Source organism: Heterodontus francisci, chromosome 26, assembly GCF_036365525.1.
Source record: "Heterodontus francisci isolate sHetFra1 chromosome 26, sHetFra1.hap1, whole genome shotgun sequence".
NCBI classification, from domain to species: Eukaryota; Metazoa; Chordata; class Chondrichthyes; order Heterodontiformes; family Heterodontidae; genus Heterodontus; species Heterodontus francisci.
Window position 1 is genome coordinate 47,431,956 of NC_090396.1, and position 20,697 is coordinate 47,452,652.

At 41.6% G+C, this 20,697-nt stretch overlaps 1 protein-coding gene across 2 annotated transcripts in view; it reads left to right on the forward strand.

Moving 5' to 3' along the window:
- Window positions 1-20,697, forward strand: part of fasn (fatty acid synthase) — an 89,634-nt gene that overhangs the window by 66,732 nt on the left and 2,205 nt on the right. For both annotated transcript variants that reach the window (XM_068058167.1, XM_068058169.1), the window contains exons 31-42: window positions 778-900; window positions 1,120-1,343; window positions 5,759-5,960; window positions 6,768-6,919; window positions 8,189-8,280; window positions 9,000-9,151; window positions 11,626-11,871; window positions 13,983-14,171; window positions 15,588-15,812; window positions 16,768-16,988; window positions 17,414-17,512; window positions 18,610-18,861. In XM_068058167.1, coding sequence (XP_067914268.1) covers window positions 778-900; window positions 1,120-1,343; window positions 5,759-5,960; window positions 6,768-6,919; window positions 8,189-8,280; window positions 9,000-9,151; window positions 11,626-11,871; window positions 13,983-14,171; window positions 15,588-15,812; window positions 16,768-16,988; window positions 17,414-17,512; window positions 18,610-18,861 — 2,177 coding nt within the window. The remainder of the gene's footprint in view (window positions 1-777; window positions 901-1,119; window positions 1,344-5,758; window positions 5,961-6,767; window positions 6,920-8,188; window positions 8,281-8,999; window positions 9,152-11,625; window positions 11,872-13,982; window positions 14,172-15,587; window positions 15,813-16,767; window positions 16,989-17,413; window positions 17,513-18,609; window positions 18,862-20,697) is intronic.

Sequence of the window (20,697 nt, forward strand, 5' to 3'; positions counted from 1 at the left end):
AGGAGAGAAAAAGAGAGTCTTTGCTGAGTGCCTGTGGTGTCACCTGGTGAACTGACGTCTGATTTAACATTCTGCTCTTTTGGACATGAATGACCCAATGGAGGAAGTTTTGTTTCCTTCCGATTTTCAGGAATAAATGATATTGCCACCCTTTTTATAGCTGGGACGAAAGTCTTAAGTGGATCATGTATCAGAAAAACTAGTTGTTCAATTCTACTTGTAAATCTTAAATTCATTCCAAAATTATAACATTATTTAATCTATGTACAACCTTCATTTTAAAACAGTAAAATTCTCTGGGAGCTGCTGGCAGATATAAGACTCTGCTACTGCCTGGATCTGAAACTTTTTCTGTAGAATTGACTTTCATGAGTATCTGGTTATGGATTTTACCAACGCAGACATTTTATTTTTGGGCAGATTTTACATTTTTCTTTCCCCCGAATGATCTGATTTGCATTTACTCCCACAGACATTAATAGCAGCAATTTAAAATGGATATTACCAAATCCAAACAGTGTTTGTTTCCCAGGACTTCTTTATTCTGTCATTAACATTGTTAAATCCTGAGGAAGATGGCTGCATCTCCAATTGGTAGAACTATTGCTTAATGTCAAATGTGTCCATGGTGTGGTCAGGTAACAATGGACTTGTAGGTTTTATAGTGATTCTGCCATGAGGAGCTCTTTGATGACTTTACTACATTAAGTATTGATTGTGAAGAATAATTTCCCCCTGAATATTGCTAGTTAATCTATGTGATGCCATTGCCCACAGGAGTTGACCTGGTGCTGAATTCGTTAGCTGAAGAGAAGCTACAGGCCAGTCTACGTTGTCTGGCTCGGCATGGACGTTTCCTTGAGATTGGCAAATATGACCTTTCTAATAACAATTCACTCGGTAAGCATGCTACATTAAAAAGCAAATCTAGTAACCACTGATAAAACAGTGGTCTCCAAACTCTTACCAGGTTTCTGTATATTTACATTTAAAATCATTTTAATCTGTGATGAATTGAGCCAAAGTGATTTCCAATATATCTTTTCTTTCTGTGCAATGTGTTTTAGTCATGGGCTCAATTTTAGAAGTCCCTTTGTAAAGAGTATACGTTATTTTCAGGTATGGCTGTCTTCCTGAAGAATATTGCATTCCATGGAATCCTGCTTGATGCCCTGTTTGAAGAGGGAAACAGCGAGTGGGAGGAAGTATCCGAGCTGCTGAAGGGTGGAATACGCAGTGGTGTGGTCAAACCGCTGAAGACCACAGTGTTCGATCGAGATGATGTGGAATCTGCTTTTCGATTTATGGCACAGGGTAAACATATTGGAAAAGTTGTTCTGAAGGTGAGGCCAAAAAAACATTTGGTCGCGTTGCTTTTCACTTCAGAAGGATGGTCTACTCCAGCCAGCTGCCTTCAATTGGGAGAATAAGCAGATTAGAAACTCCTTTTATAAAGTTGGTCTGATTTGAAGAGCTGTCAGCAAGCACTGCATTGTGTCAAATATTCTGGGGCCCCCTCAGACTTGAGTCAGATTTTGTGTGCCTGCTGATCACCCCACCCAACATCCAAGCAAAGAACTGCCAAAACTAATTGTGTGTGGGTTGTAGCTAAAGAATTGGGTGTGAGTCAAAATTAGGTACTGAATCTGGAAAGACAGGTTTGCGAAGCAAATGCCTGAACCTTTTAAGTACTGTATTTGAGTGTCCTTTGCAGCTTTCATAGGTACAATTCACTAACAACTTCTGTCATATCTCAAGGAGAAAGTTATAAAGTCAAGAAACATATTGGGTGGAATTTTATACTCCTTCCCCGTGGCTGGTTTGGAGGCGATGGTGGCAGGAATGGGTGAACCCCGCCTCCACTGAAATTTAGTCTGGGGTGGGAAGGCCTATGAACAACCTTCCTGCCCTGCTTCCAATTGAGACCCTTAACTGGGTAATTAATCCCTAATCAAGGGCCTCTTCCCTCCGCAGCGGGTAGCCCTGTTGCCACACTGGAAGCACGGCACAAAAAAAACGGGTGGGTTGCTTCCTGGCTGCAGGATCGGGGGGGGGGTGGTCTTTTGATTAAAGGCACTTAGTGCCTGAACGAGGGACCCGGCTGTCCTTGCTGCCGACCCACCTTTCCCCTTCCCCCGACCCCTGCCGCGAGACCCCTCCCGTCCTCATCTACCTTAAGCCTGATTCCAGTGCCGCTCCTCGTCTGGTCACTGCAGCTGCTGACCTCTGGTCAGAACCTCCAGTGATGGGGTCCTAAATCCTACAGAAGGCCCGCTGCTGTCAAGTTAACTGCCTGATTGGCACTAAATTCGAAGGGCCTTCCGTATAAGAGGAGATGCTGGGATCTCAGCATTGGTTTCCCCTGACATCAAGCGTAACATTCTACCCATTGAATCATTGGAAAAAAACCTCAACATTTTGGATAATTATAACATAATTTGCAATTCATTTTATTCTCATAATGAGAAATTAATGTGTTTTATATTTTGCTATAGAGCTGCAGCTTTGACGGAGCTAATCTCAGTTTAGATTCCAGTGAACCTAAATAAAGAACAGAAAGAGTGCCAAATTGGACAGTGTTACAGCTGCCAATATCCAAATGCAAAAAGCTGAGTGTTGTAAAATGGTATCACTGAGCTCGGAATTGAAGGAAAATGGTAGAAAGTGGTGCTTTTAATCTCCATCCTGATCATTAAATAGTTTCAGTTTTAGCTGGAAGATGCGCACATGAAATTTGTATATAATAGTGACTTCTCCGTAAGAGATCCACCGAGTGATTTCTGAGTAGGAGTCAGCTGAGCCAGGAAAATATCCCTCTGCTACTGAGGCTCGGGTGTCTCCCATTTGGCAATCAAGGCTGGAAAAGATATCAGCTTTGCTGTAGTTGGGTGCTCTGCGGATGCTTACTGTCTGCTCTTAATGATGATACCAGGAATGAGAAACTGTGATTATAAGGAAAGCCCAGAGATACTGACACAGTTTCAACTAGAGCGGGAGATCATTCAAAAGAGGTTTTTGAAAATATGAAGGGTCTTGATGAGAATAAGCAAGAAACAGTGTTCCGTCTAGTTGTGTGTGTCAGTGGCAAGGAGTCATGAATTTAAAACCGTCACTAAGCAGCTGAGGAGAGAGGTTAGGAGAATCTTGTTTGCACAGGAGTTATTGGAGTATGGAATGCTTTTCCATGAGGAGTTGCCCAGCCCACTGATATTACCAACTCCTGAGAGAAATGAAGAAAAACCTGTCGTCAATTTCAGGAAGAACGCTGGGCAATTCATCCCTGACCCCTTCAGTCAAACAACCTGCAGGAGACAAAGTCACCTGTGATGCGCCACACCTGCCCCTCCTCACATGTACCCGTTTTCCTAGGAATGCAGGATTATCTGGGACAAAAAAATGACCATTTTCCATCCATCAGCAAGTCATAAATGTCACAGATTTCTTACTTCACTTTATCTGCAACTCTTTTCTTCATAGCCCTGCCTGCCAAATAGTTATCCATCATTCTCTTAAAAATATGTAACTACTGAGGTAGGCTATTCTACTTATTTACCACCTCTGTGTAAAGAGGGGTGATTAAAAGCTTCGTCAAAAGATAGGTTTTAGGGCAGGTCTTAAATGAGGACGGGGAAGTGAAAGCAATGTTGGCTACTATTTATATTTCTTCAGATGTTTCACTATTCTTCCTCTCAGTAGGATTTGTTCTATTTTCCCAACTCTGAGAGTCAGTCCCGCAGATTTATATTTTGCCTTTGCTCTTTTTTATAAAGTGATACCTGATTTGCCTTTTCAAGCTCTTGAAGAAACTTCTCTATTTGGTGATTACCCTCAAAATATCCATGTGACCAGTTTAATTTGGCATTCCCTTCTGAGTCCAGGAGGGCTTTCTCTCCTTTGTAGTCTTAGTCTATCTTCTTTGTGAGTAATTTCGAAACCAATCATCTCTTCTTCTTGCCCTTTTAAGTTGCAACCTTGTATGGTCATGGTCATCTTCAGGTTCATTTGTAAATACTGACACAAGTAAGTCAATAAATACATCTGTCACCACTTGGTTATTAGTTATCATGTTCCCCTTTGTCAGCTGTTTTCCCCAACTGTATTTATAGAACTGTTCTCTTTTTCCATATTTTTGGTAATGATATACTCATTAAAAAAATAAAATCCCATGGGAATCCAGGGAAATGTAGCAAGGTGGATACAGAATTGGCTCAGTGGCAGGAACCAAAGGGCAATTGTTGACGGCAGGAAACAAAGGGCAATTGTTGATGGATGTTTTTGTGTCTGGAGGGCTGTTTGCAGTGGCGTTCTGCAGGGCTCAGTACTGGGTCCCCTGCTTTTTGTGGTATATATTAACGATTTGGATGTAAATGTCGGGGGCATGATCAAGAAGTTTGCAGGTGACACAAAGATTGGCCGTGTGGTAGATAGCGGGGAGGATAGCTGTAGGCTGCAGGAAGATATTGATGGTTTGATCAGATGGGCAAAAAAGTGGCAAATGGAATTCCAACAGGATAAGTGTGAGGTGAGGCCAAACAAGGCAAAGCAATACATGATTAATGGGAAAATACTGAGAGGTGTAGAGGAAGTGAGGGACCTTGGAGCAAATGTCCACAGATCTTTGAAAGCAGCAGGACAGGTCGATAAGGTGGTTAAGAAGACATATGGAATCCTTTCCTTTATCAGCCGAGGTTTAGAATATAAGAGCAGGGAGGTTATGCTGGAACTGTATAATTCATTGGTTCGGCCACAACTTGAGTACTGTGTTCAGTTCTGGTCACCTCATTACAGAAAGGATGTAATTGCACTAGAGAGGGTACAGAGGTGATTTATGAGGATGTTGCTGGGACTGTAAAAATGCAGCTCTGAGGAAAGATTGGATAGGCTGGGGTTGTTCTCCATGGAACAGAGAAGGCTGAGGGGAGATCTGATTGAAATGTACAAAATTTTGAAGGGCCTGGATAGAGTGGAGGTGACGGGTCTATTCACCTTAGCAGAGATGTCAGTGACAATGACTAGGGGGCATAGATTTAAAGTGATTTGGTAGAAGGATTAGAGGGGAGATGAGGAAATGTTTTTTCACCCAGAGGGTGGTGGGGGTCTGGAACTCACTGCCTGAAAGGGTAGTTGAGGCAGAGACCCTCAACTCATTTAAAAGGAGTCTGGCTATGCACCTCAGATGCCATAATCTGCAGGGCTATGGGCCAAATGCTGGAAGGTGGGATTAGAATGGGTGGAACATTTTTCAGCTGGCACAGGCACGATGGGCCAAGTGGCCTCTTTCTGTGACTTAAACTTTCTATGATTCTATCTCTTTTTCGTTATCTCTTACCTGTGGTTTTATACTTAATGGAAGCTGTTTTTCATCCCTTTCTCCCCCTGTTGCCCACATTATTATCCAGCCTCCTTTGCTAGGCTTTTATCTAATCAAATATATTTTTCTGGAGTCCCCTAATTATCAAAGTAGCCTGTAAGCATACTTGCTTCTCAGAAGGTACAAGAGTTTCAGCCTCGGCTTGGGCCAACACTTGAAACCAGTGGCCTCAGGTAGATGAGTTTCATTTACCGTTAGCTGGGTTGTGAGGTGGAATTTGAGAGTGGGATGAAATGAGTGAAGCAGTTTATACTGCCCATGTTGCCTTGTTAAGATTTCCTGTTGTGTTGACTGATGGTGAAGCAGTTTTAATGATGATGATGGTGGTGGATAGGTGTAAATAGTCACATCGTATTTAAAGAAATGTCATGGCGTGTCACTAAACAGGTTCGAGAAGAAGAAGGAAAATCCCCTTCTGCAAACTCTGAACAGCTCTCCATTGCTGCAGTGCCCCGTACTGCATGTCCAGCAGCAAAGTCTTACATCATCACCGGAGGTCTGGGAGGTTTTGGTTTGGAGCTGGCAAACTGGCTGATTGAGAGAGGTGCTCAGAAACTGGTGCTGACATCCCGATCTGGAGTACGCAATGGTATGTTGTCAAACTTGTTGCTGATTGTGGGATTCTACTGTATGTAATATAGCTGCTTTGTTTGCCTACATAATAAATGACTTCCAAGTTGTTTACTGCATTTGGAACTCTTAAGAACTGTGGCAAGATGTCAAATAAATGTGTGCATGCTAATGTGTGCTTTTGCTTGAACTGATGGCATCTACTTTGTGCTTTTTTTAAAACCATTTTATAGCACTGCCAGTTGGCTAAAAATAAGTTGGTTGTTGAATCTTTTTGTAGCTTTTGAAAGATCCAATTTAGTAAAGGAAAATCCTACCTTTCAGGTTGCATTTTTGAAAATATCTTTATTTGTTTTGACCAATGCTAACCATTCAGTGTAAAATTATTGTAGTGTTACAGGATTTCTAAGTGTGGTTTCAGTTTTCTGTTAGGTAGAAGAAAATCTCCATTGAGTGCTGATCTTTTGGAACTAAAGCACACAGACAATTGCCATAATTTGTGCTGCCCAAACACTTTAGGTTAATGTCATGCATCATTTTTCAGAATGTGTTGACTACTTGTCCCATATTGTAACTGTAAAGTCCTTTCACCCAGTGGGTACACAAAATTTGTTGTTCATGGCAAATTGAGTTTGTTACTCATCCAGGTATTCATCTAAACGAGAACTTTAAACTCACTTGAGCCTTGTCACTCAAGAACTTTGCAGAAATAGTGGAAACTTGACTGTATTGCAATTATTAGCAGTTGTTGAATTGGGTTTATTTAATGGCTCCATTGCCTCTGAGATTGATTTGTGACTCAATGATAATTCCTGCTGTGTTACAGGGTACCAGGCTAAGCGGGTACGTGAGTGGAGGGAAATGGGCATAGAAGTCCTCATTTCCACCAGTGATGTTTGCTCTTTAGAGGGTACGCAACATCTCATTGCAGAAGCTTCTGGTCTTGGCCCTGTGGGTGGCATCTTCCACCTGGCCGTGGTGAGTTCAGAGTGCAGTGTTGTGCTGCTATTAAAACAGGTCATTGTTACGATTAAGATAATAAGACTTCCAGGAATAAACACAAATGGACCCAACGGGCCTGAGTTTACATTTTTTTTTTCTTTTGGCAATAGGTGATTCTTGTGTTGTATTTTTCATCTGTGAGTAATAATATTTTCCACCCTCTGCTACCAGAGCTGTGAATCACCAAGTTCTCAGTTCAAGTCCCGCATCAGGACTTGAGCACAAAAATCATGGCTGACTCTCCAGTGCAGTACTGAGAGAGTGCTGCTCTGTCGGAGGTGGTGTTTTTCAGATGAGATGTTAAACCAAGGTCCAATCTGCCTGCGCTTTTGGATGTACAAGATCGCATGGCACTATTTTGAAGAAGATCAGGGGAGTTATCCCTTTTGTTCTGACCAATACTTATCCCTCAATCACAGAAGCAGATTATCTGGTTATTGTCACATTGCTGTTTATGGGAGCTTGCTGTGCACAAATTGGCTGCCGCGTTTCTTGCATTACAACAGTGACTATGCTTCAAAAGTACTTCATTGGCTGAAGGCACTTGGCGACATCTGGTGGTTGTGAAAAGCACTACATAAACGCAAGCCTTTCTTTCTTTCATAGTGGTGATGTGCTGGACGAGAAATTCAGAGGCCTGGACTAATAATCTGGCGACATGAGTTCAAATTCCACCCCAACAGTTTGAGAATTTAAATTCAATTAATTAGCTAAACCTGGAATAAAATGATTGTTGTAAAAACCCATCTGGTTCACTGATGTCCCTTTAGGGAAGGTCATCAGCCATCCTTGCCCACTCTAGCTTATTGCCCTCTGAAATGGCCTAGCAAGCCACTCAGTTGTATTCAAGAAGGTGACCATCACCTTCTCAAGGGTAGTTAAGAATGGAGAATAACTGCTGACCTTGCTCGCAATTCCCACATCCCATGAATGTATAAAAAAACTTTCAAGACTAATGCTAAATATCACTGTTGCAAATTTCCCTCCATGCTACAATCTAGTTTAGAATATTAAAATCTAACAGCTGTACCTGTACGGAATGTGGTTTCTCTACACGGATATAGGTCCAACTCGGAAAAAAATCTGAAGTGAATCCTGCTCCTTCAAATTCCAATACTTGCATCTAAATTCAGATTAGATTGACTAAGTTCTGATGGTGACTCAATTGTCCATGTGTTAGCACGCTGTCCATTTATCCCATGCCTTCAAATTTGTTGGAATCTCATTTAAGTATTTTTTCCACAGGTTTTAAGGGATGGCATGTTGGAGAATTTGACTCCTGACCTCTTTAAGGACGTTACTGAGCCCAAGTATAATGGCACAATTCACCTAGACAGGCAAGTAAACAATGAAGATCTTCAGAAAACAGTTCAAATTATTTACAGCAGCTTTTTAAAAAAAAAAATCAGTTCATCTATATTCTTGAAAATACGTTTGCATTCCCTTTTGAACATCAGTCTCATTCACTCCATGTTACTTTTGTGATCCAACTGGCCTATGAAGATCATGTGAGAACCGTGTGACCCGCAAGGGTGGATCCACACTAAATTTCATTTTTCTCTTTGAATGGTGAAGGCAGCTCCTTCCCAGCCCTGTTCCTCCCTCAACTTCACAGGTTCAGACCACAGGTTTCATCCCCTCAGGACACTGGGGTAGCTCGTCTCACATTCCCTGGCATCCATACTCTATCGAACTTGTCACAAGCCATGCCTTACAAGCTGCAAAGAGTAACATTTTTTTATTTAAGTTTTTAGCATACCAAAAATATACAAACTGCCTGCTGAAAAGAGACAATCACAGCTATATTCTATAGTGTCACGTATCAATGAATTTGAAAACTTCAGAAAAGCTAAATGATGCCAAAGCCCATTGTGCATGTAGTGGCATTCATTTTAATCAATAATCCTTCTTAGAGATACTATTGTATGATTTAAATGCACCATGACCCTGATTAACATCTGTACAATTATTAGTGCGTGTTATAGCTTTACTAAATCTGGTTTTCATGCAAGGTTAATGCAGTCTGTAAGTTTTTGTTGCAATTTCTTTCCTTTAGGGTCAGTAGGGAGAAATGCACAGCACTAGATTATTTTGTTGCCTTCTCGTCTGTGAGCTGTGGCTATGGTGTTGCTGGCCAGAGTAACTATGGTTTTGCCAATTCTGCCATGGAACGTATCTGTGAGCAGAGATGCCGTGACGGCCTGGCAGGTATGTGCTGTACAGCAGAAGCAAATTAGTCCAACTTTTCTTTCAGAAATTTTCCAGAGTAAAAGAAATTGAAGTTAGTTAGTTTAAAATGAATGCTTTGCCTGATGGATCAAATAGTAAATATATAGGCCCAGAATTAGCTGCCAAAATAACACCGAGTTTAATGGCTCTCACCGTTATTAATTTATACATTGTCCAGCAACTTCTGGTGAGGAAGACATACCCTGTGAATTATGAATTTGGACGATTTGCACTGCTCCACTGTCGGCCTTGCTTAAAAATAAGTAGCTCATCCTCCGCCTCCTCATGAGTTTGATGAAGGTGCTGCATTTCCGCATGAATTGGCTATTAAAACTCACTGCAGAAAGTTAGGGCTGGTGTTTAACAATTGAAGTATCTCTTTATTGAAGAGATTTATGTTCCTGTATTGCCAGTCAGTTTCTCCAGCCCACAAAAGGAACAATCTAAACTGTGGAGTCTCATTTTTTACAGGTAGTAAATTGTTAACAGGTTTTAAAAAATTTTAAATTTCAAGTTTTTTTCCCCCCATTTTTCCTCTTTCTCTTAATCCAAGCTTTCTTTCCCGCTATTTCTCTTTTTGTACCTCATTTGACTGTTGTTCATCTTCCTTCTCTGTCATTTCACTATTTCTTTCTCAATCCTTTTTTTCATTCTTTCGTGGGATGTGGGTATTGCTGGGCAAGGCCATCGTTTATTGCCCATCCCTAATCACCCTTGACACTTGAGTGGCTTGCTAGGCCATTTCAGAGGGCAGTTAAGAGTCAGTCACATTGCTGTGGGTCTGGAGTCACATGTAGCCCAGACCAGGCAAGGACAGTAGATTTCCTTCCCTCAAGGACATTAGTGAACCAAATAGGTTTTAACGACAATCGATAATAGCTTCATGGCACCATTACTGAGACCAGCTTTCAATTCCAGATTTTTATTAATTAATTGAATTTAAATTCCACCAGTTGCCGTGGTGAGATTTCAGCCCTGTCCCCAGGATATTAGCCTCGGCTGCTGGATTACTAGTCCAGTGACATTGCCACTATACCACTATCTCTCCTTAAATTTTTTTGGTTAGGGAGATAGACTGTTGCTCCCCCGGCAAAAAAAGCCCCAGCTCTTTTCTATTAAATTTCAGTCATTTCTATTTATTTGTTTTTGAAATGGCAATTTTCTATCAAACTTCGGCATCCAGTCACTATCAGAGTGCAGAATATGAACCAATTTAATGTGCAACCATATTATTATCGTGAAGAAAGAATATTAGAATTCACGTGGTATTTAGTTTTCACCTGCCTATGGGAGGCCTTGGGAGTGAATTTTCTCACCATTTCTGTTGTATTAGCAGTATGCAACTGGGCCAATAACATTTATTAAGCAAGAAAATTGGGAAGAAGGCAGAACTAAATGAGGGAGAGCATCATAAAATAAACTCAGAGGTCTCCTCAGTGACTGCTGCAAGACACGCCAGAAGACACTTTATCATTCAAATCTTCTCAATGCAGTTAGTCTTATCTCGTTCTCCCCTACTTTTAAAGAAAGGGATAGCCCTTCAATCCACTACCTGTCCTTCAATCCACTACCTGTCCTTCAATCCACTACCTGTCCTTCAATCCACTACCTGTCCTTCAATCCACTACCTGTCCTTCAATCCACTACCTGTCCTTCAATCCACTACCTGTCCTTCAATCCACTACCTGTCCTTCAATATGACAACATATCAGTCCTCTTTGCGCCTATAGAAGCATGTCAATAATTACCATTTGCGTGAAGAAATCAGCAACAAATAAGTGCGCCCTTTCCTGTAATCAAAAGAAGATGCTGGAAATCTGCAATTAAAACTGAAAATGCTGGAAATGCACAGCAAATGCACTAACTTTTGTAAATTGAGAGGCTAACATTTCAGGTATTAACTCTTCATTAGAACTCAAATGAAAGAGGTCAGGAAGGAAGAGAAATAATAAATTGAAAAGCAAATGAATTTTGGGCATTCAGCTAGAAACACTTTAAATTAGTAAAAAACTGTTAGTACCTTTATTTATTTAGAGATACAGCACTGAAAGAGGCCCTTCGGCCCACCGACTCTATGCTGACCAAAAACCACCCATTTATACTAACCCTACTGTAATCCCATATTCCCTACCTATACTAGGGGCAATTTATAATGGCCAATTTACCTATCAACCTGCAAGTCTTTGGCTGTGGGAGGAAACCGGAGCACCCGGCGAAAACCCACGCAGTCACAGGGAGAACTTGCAAACTCCGCACAGGCAGTACCCAGAATCGAACCCGGGTCCCTGGAGCTGTGAGGCTGCGGTGCTAACCACTGCGCCACTATGTCGCTTATAGAAATTACTTCGGTGAGGCAATTGAAAAGCACAAAAGAACAAAAAGCTGTGAAAATATCTAAGTATGTTTATGCATTTCCTGTAACTTACAGAGAATATCTTTGATTTGTATCTTAGGCCTAGCCATACAGTGGGGTGCTATTGGAGATGTGGGTATTATCTTGGAAACCATGGGTGATAATGACACTGTAATCGGTGGAACTTTGCCTCAGAAGATCAACTCTTGTTTAGAGGTTCTGGACAAGTTCCTGAACCAGTCTCATCCAGTTATGTGCAGCATTGTCCTCGCTCAGAAGTCAGTAGTTATAAAGGCTGATGGCAGTGGCCAGCGGGACCTCATCGAGGCTGTTGCCCACATACTTGGTAAGCTTTATTGATACAACGCATGTTGTAGAATATTTTGCAGGGATGAACATACGATATTGCTCTGCCCTATAAGAGTGAACGTTGATGATTTTAGGCATAGTAGAATCTGTTGCTATCCAATATTAAGTGGTTAATTTTAACACCTCATAGTTTTAAAATAGATACAGCAAATGAATTTAGTTCTGTTGCTTTGCAAAACTATATGGACAAGATTTTATATTTTAGGTTGAGACCCCACATCAGGGTCAAATGCGATTTTGATCCCACACTGTGTGAGAAACAGTCACCTGATGGTGATTTTTGCCTTGATTGGCCAGAGGGTATGCTCGCTGTCCAAGTAAGGCCAGCAGGCAGGCTCTCGAAGCTAGTGGGCCAATAGGAGGGCCTCCTGCACGGAAGAAGCTGCAGCCTGCCGTTGCAGGTAAGGGAGAGAGTGGGCGCCTCCATTTTGAGGCACCCTCTAAGCAATTTTTTTAAATATTTGAAATGAAAAATGGTCACAGCTGCCCGGCCACCAAGGTGGAGGGGAAACAACAGACTGGGAGCTATGGCCAGGTAGGCAGGGTGGGGGCCTCGGAGTCTGCCTGGAGTACTGGCCCCCTGCTCTGCTGCTGGGAGGCCGCCTCCAGGCAGCTGCCAAGCTCGTGACGCTGTGGGGGTGCAGTGGGAGTGCCTGCAGGCTGACTGGAAAATTCCAGTCAGCTTCTGATAATTGGCCTTTAAATTAACTTAAATAGCTACCTGTTGCTTGAAGGCCTGTCAACCTCCATTCCTGCCCTCATATCGGGGCAAAAATCCTGCCATGTGTGTCTATCCATGCCATATCTGTGGTTTGGTTACACAACAAAACAGCAGATTTAAATGGTTTCTAAAGTTAAGGATTGGAGTAGTAACCTGCATACAGCAAAACACATTACTGTTACTTGAATACTGAACAAAGTTACAAATCAAGAAAGAGTGAGCAGCAGTCAGCTGTTTTATATTGCAGCAAGCGATTACTTGATTTCATGTTGCCTTGATTTAGTTCACAATCTCAATTTTTCAAAAATTCTAAATTAAAATATGCATAAGACTTGTATTTGTTTTTTTCAGCATTTGGCAATTAAAACATTTATAAGTTAAGAGTACAAAACATACTTGCAATGACTTCCCATGAAGATTGGTTAGGTGTGATCCAACAAGAAGCAATTTTTTAAAAGTGTTTGCACCAGTTTCTCCCGTCTTCTCATCTCATTGTGGGTAAAATTCAACTTTGACCTGTGCGCAAAATGGGTAACTGGCTGCCTGTTATATACCCTACTTAATATTCCTTTCCATTGACTTTAGGGAAAACCTGGCAACCTTTGGCCAATCCCCTGTCAACCATTTTGTGCCTGGCTGAAGTTGAACTTTACACCCCGCCCTTTGACTCCTTGTTGGAAAATGGTTCCCTAGGCACCAGTTGTGCTCTACAGGCTTTATTCATGTATAAGCCTTTGCTATAAGTCTTGGCAGGTCATTAAACTCTTCGGGAGAATCACAGACAAACTTTGTCCTTTCCTCGCCCTGCATTTCTGGCAGGGTCTTTGTTAGTGATTAGGAGTTTTGGCTTTTCTTCCTTTCTTAAAGCAATGATGCTGAGACCAGTTATAGTGTTCCTGTTTTACACCACCCCAGCTGGGAACACTAGCTCAGCACATACTGGGGAATCGATTCTGGAATGATCCTGATCTGTACAGCTCAGGTACTTGTTGGATAATCTGATAGGAATCTTTAACTGTAAATGGTATACACAAACAGAGAGATTTATAATGGGGCATTCTATTCATAAGGATAAACTACAGTCAACATGCACCACTGGTAAGCCCATGCAAGATGAAGTATGTTACTTGAGCACTTTGATTTTTAGCAACACATTTTTATGGCAGTCGTCATTTGGAATGGAATCTCGGAAATTGCCATGAAAATTCCGATCAGCTGACCAGAAATTTGCTATTAACACAGAATTATATTTGTACGTCTCCCACCTGGCAACATTGCGGAACAAGAATGAATTAGCAGTGATTATGTACTCACAGTTGTCTGGCTTTGCCTGTTGGGCTAAGGTTCTGTTCTTTCTCTCTCCTCAGGTGCACATGACATCAGTAGTTTGAACCCAGATACGACGCTTGCTGACCTTGGCCTTGATTCGCTCATGGCAGTGGAAATACGACAAACACTTGAGAGGGACTATGAAATCGTCATGACGATGAGAGAAATCCGACAACTCACCATCAATAAATTACGTGAACTAGTGAATAAATCTGGCAGTACAGGAGGTAGGAATTTACAAATATTGAAATATCCTGCACTCCAACCTTGATTTTGCTGTTCTGGCAAAACTGCAACTATAGCATGGGTGTTGCCAAACTGCTAAATAATGCCCAACCACAAGAAAGACTTGGCCAGTAATGCATTTAGCTAGGAAATGCAAATTCAGGCAACATGGCTTTTCTTAAAGCCCTGCAGATCGCTATAAAAGGGGAAGTTGTGGTGGCAAATTAATTACCAATGTTAACGATGGCACAGCGCAGACCAATAGTAACATTTAACCATTGATACTGATGAGTTGGAAGTTCTGTTTCAGAAAATGTACCAAAGCAGGGTTGAGATTGATGGCCACGCTCCAGTAAAGGCACAGGTGTAAGCTAAATGGAAGAAGGTTGCTGACTGAGTCAGTGCAGTCTCACAGCTACATTGTACTTAGCTCCAAATAAGTAAGAAGTGTGCTGACTCCAGCACGTGTATTTGCAGTAAGTACAAAGAAGAATAAACTTGCATTTATTTAGTGCTTTTCAGGACCTCAGGGCATCCCAAAGCACTTGATAGACAATGAGCAATGGGAGCATAGGAACAGGAGGAGACCATTCAGCCCTTCGAGCCTGTTCTGCTATTCTGTTAGATCATGGCTGATCTGTACCTCAACGCCATTTATCTGCTTTTTCTCCGTATTCCTTGATACTTGTATCTAACAAACATCTGTCGCTGTCAGTCTTCAAAATTTCAATTGACCCAGCATCCACCCCTTTTTGTGGGGGAGAGTTTTAGATTTCCACTACTCTGTGTGGAAAGAATGCTTCCTGATTTCACTCCTCACTGGCCTTTTGTACATATTTCTTGTGGGCCCATCAAAGCATGGCAGCAATCTGAGTTAGGAACCGCCTCAGCATCCGGCAGGTTGCATTTGGTGCACTGTGAAAAATCATGGCTCTTTTTCACATGTGTTTTCATTGTCCCTCCCCAGCATAGCACACTTTTCTTGAAGAAGGAGGTGAGGAACAATAAATAGATTAAACTACACTAACGTACTCTTCTGTTTTTTTTAAACGGAGGATTAGCATACATCTACACGTCTGCAGTGTAATAAATATGAAATCATAATATGGCAACCATACTGGGATGTGTTCAAAAATGAAATACTCCTTGATACTTGGATACTAAACAACAAATGCTATGGCTAACATTTTAGCGTCGTGTAAATGGGCAGTACTTTCCTTTTGAGAATTTTATTCCTACATGTTATTTTATTGAAATATTTACTGTTCATTGCAATTGTTAATATTGTTAACTTATAACCCTATTGCATTTGTTACAGCAATCTTCTGAAAGTAAAACCTGTACCGTAAGGCATTAAGAAACAATGCAAATGCTTTCCCTAGCTCTGGATAATTAATATACTCTTATCTTTTGTACAGAATCAAAACCTGCACCTCTGTCACCGATAGACTCACAACTGAAAGATCTGGACCTTAATGTTCTACTTGTCAACCCTAAAGGGTCAACCATCGCTCAGTTGAATAATGTAGAGAGCAATGAACGACCTCTCTTCTTTGTCCACCCAATTGAGGGGTCAGTTGAGGCCTTCAAGGCACTTGCATCCAAAGTCAGCATTCCCTGCTATGGTCTACAGTGCACACAAGGTACAGGACTGGGCAAGCCATTGTCTGAACATTTTCCATCACAATTAGCTTGGGGAATTCTTGGGAATCATTAAACTGAATACAGATCCCTCAAAAATGTTCAGATTCCAGCAAGAATTTCTGCAGCTTTAGCTACAAAAAGCAATATGTACAATCTATACTAATTACAAAAAAAGGTCAAAATATTGGGATTTGAAAATGGGGTTAAAATCAAACCAATGATTGTAAACACAGGCATAGATTTTCCACTTTGCCAAAATTGGGGCAAATATTTGCATGTTCTTAGTTTGTTCCAAGTCTCTACTGGCGAATCTAGCTGCAGCAGGTGGTGAAATACTGTAGCAGGTCTATCTCAGTGTTGCCTTGCCAGCAATTACAGTGAAGCCAGTAAAGTTTGGAATTTAAAAAAAATTGGTGTTACAGGCCATTTAAACAGCCCTTGCAATGCCTGAACCAGAGATAAACGGGTGTCCGGCTGTAAATTATCTATTTCCTTTATCCTAACCCTAACCTGCCTAGAAGAAGAAGGGCAACTGGTGCATGGGAACACCACCGCTTGCAGATTCCCCTCCCAAGTCCCACACCATCTTGACTCGTAATTATGTTGCTGTTCCTTCACTGTTGCTGGGTCAAAATCCTGGAACAGCACTGTGGGTATTCATACACCACCAGGATTGCAGCGGTCAAGAAGACCACCTTCTTGAGGGCAAGTGGGATGGGCAATAACTGCTGGCCTTGCCAATGATACCCACATCCCATGAACGAATAAAAGAAAGTTTGCTGTATTGAAGGCGGTCAAGAACAAGTAGTGTCGCCATCAAATTCCTCCACCCTGCTCCATTCCACAGAGGGAGCGCAGAGTCGTGCACATTGATGACAATATATATGTAAAATAGACTGGATTTAAATACTGTGGATTATTACATTGCAGTAACTTTGTCTGTTTTTGGTGCAGCTGCCCCTCTGGATAGTATTCCAAGCCTGGCTTCCTATTACCTTAGCTGTATTAAACAGGTCCAGCCTGAGGGGCCCTACAGAATTGCTGGTTACTCCTTCGGGGCCTGTGTGGCATTTGAAATTTGCACCCAGCTGCAAGCACAGGCTAATATGCCTCGTCCTGTTGACTGCCTGATCCTACTTGATGGCTCCCACTCATATGTGGCTGCATACACCCAGGTATCAAACTGTCTACAATACTTTTGAGAAACTGAACTGATGGGAACTGAACATCCAGGGGTATTCGATATTTAGGAAGGGCAGGCACAAAGGGAAAGGAGGTGGGGTAGTGTTAGTAAAGGAGGAAATCAATGCAATAGTGAGGAAGGATATTGGCTCGGAAAATCATGATGTGGAATCTGTATGGGTGGAGCTAAGAAACTTCAAGGGGCAGAAAACGTTGGTGGGGGTTGTATATAGGCCCCCAAACAGTAGTGGAGATGTAAGGGATGGCATTAAAAAGGAAATTAGAGATGCATGCAATAATTAACAACTGCTATTCTTTTTCTTTGATCCTCCACAAAATTATAAAACACATTCTACTCTTAAATCCTGCTTATTTTGCTGAGATCAGCACTAATAATCTTCTCTCCCTTGATTTCTAGAGTTACAAAGCAAAACTGACAACTGGAAATGATGCTGAAGCAGAAACCAAAGCAATGTGTGCATTTGTTGGGCAATTCACAAACACAGAACATAACAAGGTAGGGGCTGAGCACATTTAGTAAAAAGAAGGAAAACGAGGTGAATGAATCACAAGGAGTCAGTCTGTGAGAGGCATGTACTGAAATTTTGTCACATCTTGTTCTGATGTCAGTGTAAACTTGCCCTGGTATCCCTAAACAATTGTGACAGAAAGGGTGAGGTGTCCTTCTCCATGTTCCTGTGGATCTCCACTAAATTTGCTCTCTTCTAGCAATAAGAGGAGACATGATTTCAACCTGAGTGTAATGTACTGTGATTTTCCTTCCTGCAGTAGCTTGGTTACTGTTTAACTGCTTCTTTGATGCTGTTAACCTAAGGCATAACAGGTTACATTAGTGTATACTGAATGCCTTATGTTGTTGCTGCAATGAACTGTGCCACCACATTCCAATTATTTAGGGCTAAATTTCTGGAGGGTGGCTGTTGCTCGTCTGCCTTTACTTGGGTTGAAGAGCAATGGAAACTCCAGGAAAATGGTGTGTAAACTGTGGTTTTTTTTCCTGAAGTTTCCATGGCACTTCCACTGAGGTTACAGTGTGTAAGCAGGAGAAACCTGACGGGAATTCACCCCCTTAGCTTGATGGATAAGGAGATAACTTTAAAGACTAACAGATACATGTTTTGTCGGTAGTAGCAGAGACTCTTAAAGGTACAACTTGCAGGGATTTGTAGCATTGTTGACTTGAGATTATTACAAACTGAAAGAAGAAAAAAAAATGTGAAAATTTTACTTCATTAAAACTGAATCTAGTTGCATTAAACACATCAGTAAAGCAGGCTTTGCAACTCTGAGTGGAAAATATTAAACCCTCTCTCAGCTGCTACATATCCACAACATAAACAAATCTTCCCTTTTCTAAACATCCCCTGGCATGTTTTTGACCAGGAAGTAAACCCTGTGTTGGTGGCTGTTTGTTTCCTTGATGTCTTCATTTGCAGTATTCTCTGAATAAAGAAGCCAATTGCGATCTTGTTAAATTTACTGAAATGCAAAAATATTTTGAGTGACAGTATTGTTCATTCATACATTGGATGTCTGTGTAACAGTCTGATGTTCGTGCAAAATTAACCATTTCCGGTCTGTTTCTTTCTGCAGCTTTTTGAGAAGTTGCTGCCACTGGAGAACTTGCAAGCAAGAGTCAATGCAGTCGTTGATATGATCACCACAAGCCATAAAAGTATCAATCGAAACACACTTAGTTTTGCTGCTACCGCTTTCTACTACAAACTTAAAGCAGCAGATGAGTATATCCCTGCAGCTAAATTTGGTGGAAACATCACGCTGCTGCGAGCAAAGACCACCCATGAACTTCAAGAGGGTCTGGGTGGAGATTACCAACTCTCAGAGGTGAGGTGGTGTTCTTTGAATATTCCTCACTCAGGTTGAATTGCTCATTTTATTGGTTTGTAAAACCTGCCCAGATTCTTGCATCAGCTTCTGGTTTCCGATGCATTTCTGGCATTTGTCTTGTCGGCACAAATGAGGAATAATAAATAGAGCTGTCTTACATGTCAGCTTGGTTATTCCTGCTGAATGCATAGCTTTTCCACTGAATATGCACATACACACTGCGTTATCATGGAACACTTGTCATTCCCTTGCCTGCACCATCCAGCCTGTGGGCTTTTTAAAATTCATTCACAGGATGTGGTCATCACTGGCAAGGCTAGCATTTATTGCCTATCCCATTTGCCCTTGAGAAGGTGGTGGTGAGCCGCCTTCTTGAACCACTGCAGTCCTTGGGGGGTAGGTACACCCATAGTGCTGTTAGGGAGGGAGTCCCAGGATTTTGACTCAGCAACGGTGAAGGAACGGGAATATACTTCCAAGTCAAGATGGTGTGTGACTTGGAGGGGAACTTGCAGGTGGTGACTTTCCCATGCGTCTACTGCCCTTGTCCTTCTAGATGGTAGATTTGGTTTGGAAGGTGCTTTCGAAGGAGACTTGGCAAGTTGCTGCTGTGCATCTTTAGACAGTACACACTGCTGTCACTGTGCCCCAGTGGTGGAGGGAATGAATGGGGTGCCAATCAAGTGGGCTCTCTCAGACTGCCAAGTTATTTTGTGAGGTGGGGTCTCAAAACCACTTAAAGCCAGGAATAAATTGATTTTTTTTCTTTTATCTCATCACTTGAGGGGGTACGATAGTGAAGCAGCTCACTGTACTACCCTGTTCCCTACATAAACCTTTTAAGGATGCACTACTCCAAACATCCCTGGTCTCAAAGTCTAAATGCTGATGTCAGCTACCATCATCTGATTCTGAATACAAGGTTCATAAGTCCTTTGCAGTTAAGTTTCTTTACAGATGATCTTTTATATCCACATCCCAGAGGGTGATTGTCGGTTAGGCCTCTGCAGAAGCATTGAGCTGATCGTCCCTTGTGTAAAGTCTGCTATGTAAATGTAAATTAAAACTCATGCCTTGTGAGTAAAGATTTCATTTGGGTCATTATCAGGTGAAGTTGTTCTGTTTTCAGAGTGAAGTCCTTGTTTCTGAGCTGGGGATACACATTTAGCATTAGTAACATTTACCAACAAGTACTCAAGACAAGCAAAATGTTTTATTGTATTGTTAGAACTACTGTAAGTCAGAAAATTACAAAATAAAAATCCTAAAATGATCTATGATCTAAACCTAAGGTTAACCTAAGTCTAATGTTGTATGAATGGAAAAGGTCTTTGACCAAGTTTCAGTTCTCAGCTTTGTTTTATGATGAAATGGCCAATGATACACAAAGAGCTCAACTCTTTACTTCTATGTTTTTGTGTCAGCTGCCTCAGTTGATAGCACTCTTGCCTCCTGAGTTAGAAGGTTGTGGGTTCAAGTCCCACTCCAGGACTTCAGTACAAAAATCAAGCCTGACATTCTAACACAGTACTGAGGGAGAGCTGCACTGTCTGAGGTGCCATCTTTCAGATGAAACGTTGAACCGAGACCCTGTGTACCCTCTCGGGTGGATGTAAAAGATCCCATGACACTATTTTGAAGAAGAGAAGGGGAGTTATCATTGGCATCCTGGCCAATATTTATCCCTCAACCAACATTCACAAAAACAAATGATCAGGTCATTATCGCCTTGCTGTGTGTGGGAGCTTGTGTGTAAATTGGCTGTCACCTTTCTTAAATTACAACAGTGACTACACTGCAAAAGTACTTAGTTGGTTGTAAAGCGTTCTGAAA